Raw genomic sequence first — 8486 nt, 5'->3', positions numbered from 1 at the left:
AATAAAATCAAACGTGTTTGAAATCCTGGTCGCTCCTCGTGAAGGAATCACAGTTGAAGCGGCTACGACCCGATTGGCCTCATCCTTTCACAGAGAGCATGCGCAATCTCTGATGTCACGTCAAAAACTATTATTTGTAGTTTAAAGTGTTGCAAATTCAAATTACAAATCATGTTTTAATAGCAGAAAAAAAAGACCGCATTTTCCACGTCTGCCCAGCCAATTCCTTGTCCAATCACGATGTTGTCTAATCTTTTTTCATTTATCGCCACACAGAATGGCACAAATTGCTGAAAAGGCTGATTTATGGTTCCGCGTTACACCAACGCAGAGCCTACGGCGTAGGCTACGTGGCGACACACGCCGTACGGTTACGCTGTTGATTTAACGCGGAACTATAATTCAGGTTTAAGGCAGCTTGTTTGTTTTTGCTGAGCATCTTCGGTGTCTCCCACTTCGGGGTTCCTCCTCTTCCACTTCTTTTTGACGTTGCAGTTCCAGTAACAGAAGTCCGACGTGAGGATTATGATCGTATAGTGTGAGTAGACGGAGCATCAGAGCATCGGGTCGTACAGTGTGAGACCATAAATCGTGGGCTGCGATTTTTGAACTCGGCGATCTAGTCGTGCAGTTTGAGACGGGGCTGAATCAAATGATTTAAAATATCGCCCAGTGTATGCCCAGCTTAATGGAGGTTGACTGCAGCCTCCAGCGGCCAATCGAGGAACTGCAACAAATCTTAGTCCCACATGAGCTTCAATCCAGGAGTTAGATGGTTGGTGCTTGATAAGAACATGTCCAACTCACTTCTGTTACCACAAGGTAGTTATTTTAGCTTGGTCTGACTAATGCTAACCTATGATGCTAACTAACGCTACATCAAATTCTTTGTGATCGAATCTGTCCAAATATCATTTTAAGTATCGCTTGTCAAAACGTCAGGAAAAAGGACTGCTGAGGCCAGTACCTGAATTAAGGTAACATTAGTTAGAGGTTAGTATCACAGATTAGATAATAGCATCAATATACTCAAATATATCACAGCTAAGCTAAGCGAAAATGGAGCAATTTGCTCATCGTCTCCCCAGATCCTTCCAGGCCAACATGGAGCTAGTCATGGGGGGCTGCTAGTTTAATTAACAGCACAACAAGCTTTATTATTTTTAGGATCAGAATGATTATGCTCTGTTGGGTATTTATTCACACCTCAGAGGTAAATTTCAGCAAAAGTGCAAAGCAAAATTTCCTCTACAAAAACACACTGCAAAAACTCAAAATCTTACCAGGAATATGTGTCTTATTTCTAGTTAAAATGTCTCATTTTTAGTCAAAAAATCTCATTACACTTATAACACGAGTCATTACCAGAAAAATAACTTATTTGACAATTTTCACCTATTTCAAGTTAATTTTCACTTGAAATAAGTAGAAAAATCTGCCAGTGGGACAAGATTTATCTTCTCATTACAAGCAAAAAAATCTTGTTCCACTGGCAGATTTTTCTACTTATTTTAAGTGAAAATCTACTTGAAACAGGTGAAAATTGTTTTTTTCCAGTGATGAGTCTTGTTTTAAGTGTAATGAGATGAGATTTGACTAAAAACGAGACATTTGAACTAGAAATAAGACAAATATTCTTGTTAAGATTTTGAGTTTTTGCAGTGCAACACCTGAAAGGAGTGCCAGAGATCCCGTGGTCGTCTGCTGCTAACTGGTGGCCACAACTCACTGTGGTGTGGCTAGTTGGTTCAGCCAACCGCAGCCACAATCATCCTTTGCCACACTTGGTTACATGGATACATGACAAATGGACATGGGCCAAAGAAAAGACATAGGTGTCTTTTATTTGGGTTCCACTTGGGCCAAACACAAATGAATCCAAGTGGACATTTCACATGGGACAATATGGATCCAGCAGAAAATCCCATGTTTCAGTCCATTTAGATCTCAGATGGGCCTCACATACAATGGGGATGGGTCCAGTGATTAGACTTTCCTGTCAAAACTTAAACTTAGCTCTGGACAGGAAGTACAGGTGAACAACAACAACACGGTTGACATGGTGACATGTATTGGTAGGTTTCCATTGGCGAGGATCTGGGGTAGTTTTACAGGGAATTTATCTCTATTACCAGGAACCACCCAGCAATGAGCATTTTCAGGAACTTCTACAGGACTGAAAGAAGCTGCGTCTGAAATCCCATACCTCCACCCTAATGAGTAGCAAAAACAGTATGTGAGATTTTTAGTGCGTCCGAAACATTAGTACGTACTCAATAGTATGTACTATCCATACTCATTCCCCGGAGGGATGTATTAGTGTGGATTGATGGACACTAGCTAAGCAGAAACTTCCCACAATGCAATGCAGCGGTGTTTGGTTGCTAAGTGCTGCGCGGATACTTAGCAACCAACAAAAATGGAGGATAACGTTACTGGTACCAAGCAAAGCTGCAGCAGCAGCTCCACCACCATCACGCTACTATTCAAATGTGAGGAATTAGGTGTGATTTTCGCTTTGGTTTCCATAAGATATTAACCAGATGAGTTCATCATTTATCACATTATTGTGTGGGTAGATGTGATTAAGCCTTCTTCTGTTTCTCGTTAGAAGTTGAAGAGGTAAGAATAAAACCACACAGCGCAGGAAAAATGTCATCTAGTTTGGGCCAGGATAAATGGGAAAGAGCGGAGCGGTGCTGCTACTGCTGCTATGACAGGAGTTGTTACCATGGTAACAACTCCCCCTCCCAACGGCAAGAAGTGCCATGTGGCTCTGAGTAGTACGTCCCAATTAATGCATACTACTGATATTTACTCAAAAGTGTGCCGAACTTAAGTATAACTTTTTGAGTATATACTGTTTAGCAGCATCCTCTGCCGGTGGCGAAGAGCATCTCTGAATGCACAACACCAGAACCTGCAGCGTGGGAGTGAGAGGGGCAGGGTAACGGCCCGGTCAGGCAGGGGAGAGGTTTGTCCGTCAAGACTCCTCTCCCTGGCACTGCCCCTTCTCAACCTTTCCCCGACCCTGAACCTAACCTGGGGCTTGCTGATTGGGCCGGAGCTTCGGGAGCTGCATGCTGGCCTGCGGTCCCCACCCCTGGTCATCCCGTTGCTGCTTCCACCTGCCTGCGGTCCCCACCCCCGGTCATCCCGCTGCTACTTCCACCTGCCTGCTGTGCTGTTGACGTCCCCGACTCCCCCAGTCTGGCCCTCGGCAGGAGGATCCCCCCTTATGATCCAGGTCCTGGTCCAGGTTTCTACCCCCTTATGATCCAGGTCCTGGTCCAGGTTTCTACCCCCTTATGATCCAGGTCCTGGTCCAGGTTTCTACCCCCTTATGATCCAGGTCCTGCTCAAGGTTTCTTCCTCCTAAAGGGGAGTTTTTCTTGCCACTGTTTGGCTTAAGGCTTTTCTCCCACTATGGGAGTTTTAACCTGCCATTGTTTATGTAATAATTGCTCGGGGGATTATGTTCTGGGTCTCTGGAAAGCGTCTAGAGACAACTTTTGTTGTATTAGACGCTATATAAATAAAATTTAATTGAATTGAAGTATGGGATTTGGGACGCGGCGTCTGTCTTGGGGTGGATTCTTCAGCCTGACCCTGGAGAGTTCTGGCCTGGCTTGTTGTTGACTCATTGCTCTGTTTTATTTTTCATGCCCTTTTGCTGTTTATCTTGATGTTGTCTTGAAATTGTCACAAAATCACTGCGTCACAGTTCAACCTGTCAAAGAATAATGATGTCACTACCAGAGGTAGGTGGATCACACTCACCTCCAACACTCGGTACGTTTACATGCAGCAAGGAGATGGGATTTCTGATCGTATCAGATAAACATCCAGAACCCAATCACTTGTCTGAGTTTACATGCTGTTCAGAGAATGGGATAAATGTCCAGAGCATGGCTGACTCTGTGACGCTATGTGGCGCTGTAACCATGGTAACCATTTCAACAAAGAGCCACTTCCGGTTGACAGTTGTTTTGTTTGGCGCCTTCCGTGTATTTTTCCACTTTATTTTGATCTGCTCCGGTGTCCTGATGAAGCTTCTGCCATCTCTTTCGTGATCTTCTTAGGTGTTTAAACAACTATTTAACACGCGCCGTCTCCTTTCACTTCTGGGTGAAGCCCCAGAGGAAATTCAGACTGCAATATCCGATCCTCCGTATACATGGAGTTAACATTCCGACTGAAGGAATTATCTAGGTGTTGCTATCCGATTATTAAATGTCCGACATAGGTCCGAAATAGATCGGATTGAGGTGTTTACATGCAGTTTAAAAGTCCGAACGATGTCTTATACGATCAGAAATCCGATTGAACTGCTGCATGGAAACGTACTGACTGTAATAGAGACATACATGCAAAAGCTGAAAAGACCAAAGAGAAGGTTGGCCATGTGAAAGTTCCCACCTTCTAGAGGCGTTAACGACCCCCATCAAGAGAAACCTGCCTTATGTCACATGTCACTCATGCTTAGTCTTCAACACATGTGAGCAGTGAACCAACGACGTGCAAATGTGTCAGAAGAGAGTCAAACATCATCGTTGCTATCACTTCCCACAATGCTTTACTGGGACCCTTCAGCTGGTGTTGAGAGTTCTTGTGAATGGGTTCTACTTCATTGGTCACAGTTCTGGGCCTCCCTTTGAGCCGTGCTGGAGCGGTTCTGCTGGTTCAGCGTTACTTGGTACCGGTCCAGGCCCGGTCTTGGTGCGGTGAGGGTGGGCAGAGCTCGGAGTCAGAGTCGGACTCCCCCTCTGCGATGTAGGGCCTGACGGAGACGCAGCGCGCCGCGCCCCCTCCCTGCTGCTCCGCCAGGTTGCTGGACGAGTACAAACTGTTGTTGAGGAAGTCCAGGTTCTCCCGGGACTGCGAGATGGAGAACCCGCTGAATGAGCGCTCCAGCTCCTCGTGGTCCACCGACGGGATGGAGATGGAGTTGTCGCTGTCTGGCCTCGCCTCATCCCGGCCTCTAGCGGCCCCGTTGGGAACCTCCCCTGCCCTCTCCGGTTTCTCCGGTTTCTCCGGGCACCCCCGGTCTCCGGTGCTGATCCGGTGGGATCGGTTGCCACTTTGACGCTCGCCCGTCGGGGGAGGGGGCAGTCGGACCAGCGAGCCGTCCCCCGCCGGACTGGGAGTGTTGGCGTGGCTGCGTGGGGGCGGGGCCTGCTGGTGGAGCTGGGAGCTGATTGGCTGCCAGGAGGTGGAGGGAGGGCAGGTGGGGGCGCTATAGTTCCTAGGCCCCGTCGAGCTGCTGGACCGGACCATCTTCGTCACAAACCGGTTCTTCTCCAGGTGATCAGGCATCACTCTGGAAACAGATATGTGGCTCAATGATGAATAAGGATTTTCAACAGGTCAATTTTAAAATGATTAAAAAAGAATATGTATTGCAGTAGTTCAAACATTAAGAATGTTGTGTACACATAAATTCATATAAAAATTTTAAATTAAGTGATTTCAGAGATTTTTGTCAAGATGAATTGGCACTAGCCTTAAAAAAGGTCACGTGGTGCAACCATGATTCATATTAAAATAAATTAATTTCCTTAACATCTTGACATCTTGACAAAGTTTTCAGTATTATACAAAAATTGTTGTTTTTTTAATGGTTGCACCACATGATATTTCATAAAATGGACATCAGTCAAACTTTGTTCAACATTTCGACTTTTTTCTCGACATTTCGACTTTTTTTCTCGACATTTCGACTTTTTTTCTCAACATTTCGACTTGTTTCTCAACATTTCGACTTTTTTCTCGACATTTCGACTTTTTTCTCAAAGTGCATGATGACAAAAAAAATCTTCCCCCAGTTATAACTAATATAGATACATAGAGCATTTTGTTGCCTTCATTATATAAGACTTTTCATTTTTTGCGGCTCGACGTTGCCGAACCCTGGTATAGAGTTACTGGTTTTGCTATGATGCTAGTTTTTGGCTTTCAAAATAACAGGACACACTCACTGCAGGATCTTGGGAATGGACTGGCTCTTTTCCATGTGGTCCACGGGACTGTGGTAGGGCGGCGCCGGGTCCGGCTCCTTGGATCCAAAGTAAGCGTCAGTCTCAGACTGAGGGATTCCCATTCTCTGAATGTAGATGTTGACCAGAAAGTCCAGCTTCCTTTCCATGGACAAGACCTGAAGGGAAGGGATCAGAGTCCAAACTGAAACCAAACCAGTAAGACAACCCATTCTCACTGTGATCAAAGCACGTTTCATTTTTGTATGTAAGTACATTTGTGCTTAAAAGTTTGCATACCCGTTACAGAAAGACCAACTTTTCTAATTTCAAAGAACCATGGCAAGGCAAAAACAGACAACTGCAAAAAGGAACATTGATTAACCTTAATTTTGATGTATGTTCAGGTTCCTTAGATCTATTCATTTATTCTTCAGCCAAATATTTTTATATACACATATATACATAGGGGGTATCTATGCATATATGGACAGTAATAAGTATATGTGTGCTTTAAAGCGTATAGAAATATCTGAGTAAGAATGCTTGTAATGAATAAGATTGTACAAGAGTGTACATAAACTCACATCTTAAATAATGCATGCATTTATATATAGATGCACAGGGGCTGGGGGTAAATAGCATTTATATACAGTGGCATATAACTGTACATGGCAATAATAACTCACACATCCGCTAATGTATATTCAGGTATACCACAATATATTTTTACTATTAATACATAGAACATTTAAGTACGTCAAGATATTTTCATACCTTAAACCACAGAAATAATCACAGGGGACCAACTGAAAACATAGTATTGACTTCAAGGGGTGGGAGTTAATAAGTTTTATACTTCTTCGAACTCCTTTTCTCACATGTCAAGACTGCTGTGGCTACAAAAAGAATTATCTGACATTCCTTGTTTAAGTATGTTCAAGCATGTCTGTTACTTTATACTGCTATTATACTGCTATTATGTTCGAAATAAAGACTTTGGAATTGAATTGAATGTCCAGGAATGTTTGTGAGGTCACACAGTTGCTGGAATAGATACGCTGCTATAGGCCTCTGCTGCAGGGGGCACCTTCTCCTCTCCTCTCCTCTCCTCTTCCCTTCCTCTCTTCTCCTTTTCCATTTTTATTTATTATAAGTATCTCATAGCCATCATTTCTGTCCATCGTTGTTGTAGTTTCTTGTGCTGGCCCCCTTTTTTCTCTTTTTTTGCAGGCCGGAGCTTCAGGAGCTGCGTGCTGGCCTGTGGTCTCTGGAAAGCGTCTAGAGACAACTTTTGTCATATTAGACGCTATACAAATAAAATTGAATTGAATTAAATTCAATAGGCTCCGGCCTGTTTTTTTATTTATTTATTTTTTATTAATTGATAAAAAAAAAATAAAAATCATAATATAGAGTCCAACTGTGACTTAAGCCCTTCATGCACGTGGTCTATGTCATCACGCATACATGCCGTCTTCTTATGACAAATCTTTCTGATGTAGACTTTTAGCCTGTCTTTTTCCAGGTTGAAGAATTCAGACCCAGTGAGCTCAGTGAAGTCTTTCTTCATAGTTAAGAATCCACATTTAGGAGAGCGTTTTTCCTGCTTAGACCAGGGGTCAATCAGACAGAAGAAGCAACATCAGGTTGGTTCTCACTAGGGCAGTGGACAAACCCAGCATCAGCCATCTTTTCAGGTGTGCAGTTACATTCCTCTCTAAATGGCCAGTCTGCAAAACTTTGTTCCCGCAAGTCGTGGGTGTACATTTTGTCTTATGCCCAAAACCTGGTTGTCAGCACATCTATGGTTGCCATATTTTCCATAAAAACAAGCTCATCCCAGCGTGTACTCGCGTCATAGCGTGAGTTTGGCTGTGGATATGTGCTGACAGCGCCGGCTGCACACCCTGCACACCTCCACAGGTGTTCACTTCTGGCTCATTTGACTTTGGAATTGAATTGAATAGAATAGTCTGCCTGGAGTAGCTCACAGGTGTCTCCCATAGATCTATGAAAGAACTGGACAAACCCTCAGTGATGTCATAGTTTCATGAAGAGTGCTTTTGAAGGACATTTTTCAGGCCTATCATCTTCACAGGACGTAACTGCCTAAACTCGGTTAATCCAAGAATCAGCCTGGCAGTTGTTTGGAACATGAACACCTTAGCTCAGTTAACAAAAGCTAGCTACTTTAACCTAACACAGACTAGGGATGCCCCGATACAGATACTGGTATCAGTATCGGGCCGATACTGCTCTCATGTACTCGTACTCGCAAACATTCTCCGATACCAGGCACCGATACTTCATTGTTGTTGTAGTTACTGGTTAATGACTCTAGGGGGAGATGTTGAGCTGCAGTCAGTGGTGATGAGAAGAGTGATACATGAGTGAGAGGAGAGTGATACATGAGTGAGAAGAGAGTGATACGTGAGTGAGAAGAGAGTGATACGTGAGTGAGAAGAGAGTGATACGTGAGTGAGAAGAGAGTGATACGTGAGTGAGAAG

At 43.9% G+C, this 8486-nt stretch overlaps 1 protein-coding gene across 1 annotated transcript in view; it reads right to left on the bottom strand.

Moving 5' to 3' along the window:
- Positions 1-4021: 4021 nt before the first annotated feature.
- Positions 4022-8486, bottom strand: part of LOC133449046 (potassium voltage-gated channel subfamily KQT member 2) — a 57093-nt gene continuing 52628 nt past the window's right edge. The window contains exons 18-19 of the mRNA XM_061728134.1: positions 5979-6154; positions 4022-5320 (exon numbers count right to left, since the gene is read on the bottom strand). Coding sequence (XP_061584118.1) covers positions 4690-5320; positions 5979-6154 — 807 coding nt within the window. The 3' untranslated portion in view covers positions 4022-4689. The remainder of the gene's footprint in view (positions 5321-5978; positions 6155-8486) is intronic.

The sequence above is a fragment of the Cololabis saira genome, chromosome 8, assembly GCF_033807715.1.
Source record: "Cololabis saira isolate AMF1-May2022 chromosome 8, fColSai1.1, whole genome shotgun sequence".
NCBI classification, from domain to species: domain Eukaryota; kingdom Metazoa; phylum Chordata; class Actinopteri; order Beloniformes; family Belonidae; genus Cololabis; species Cololabis saira.
This window is presented reverse-complemented; position numbering and strand designations above follow the sequence as displayed.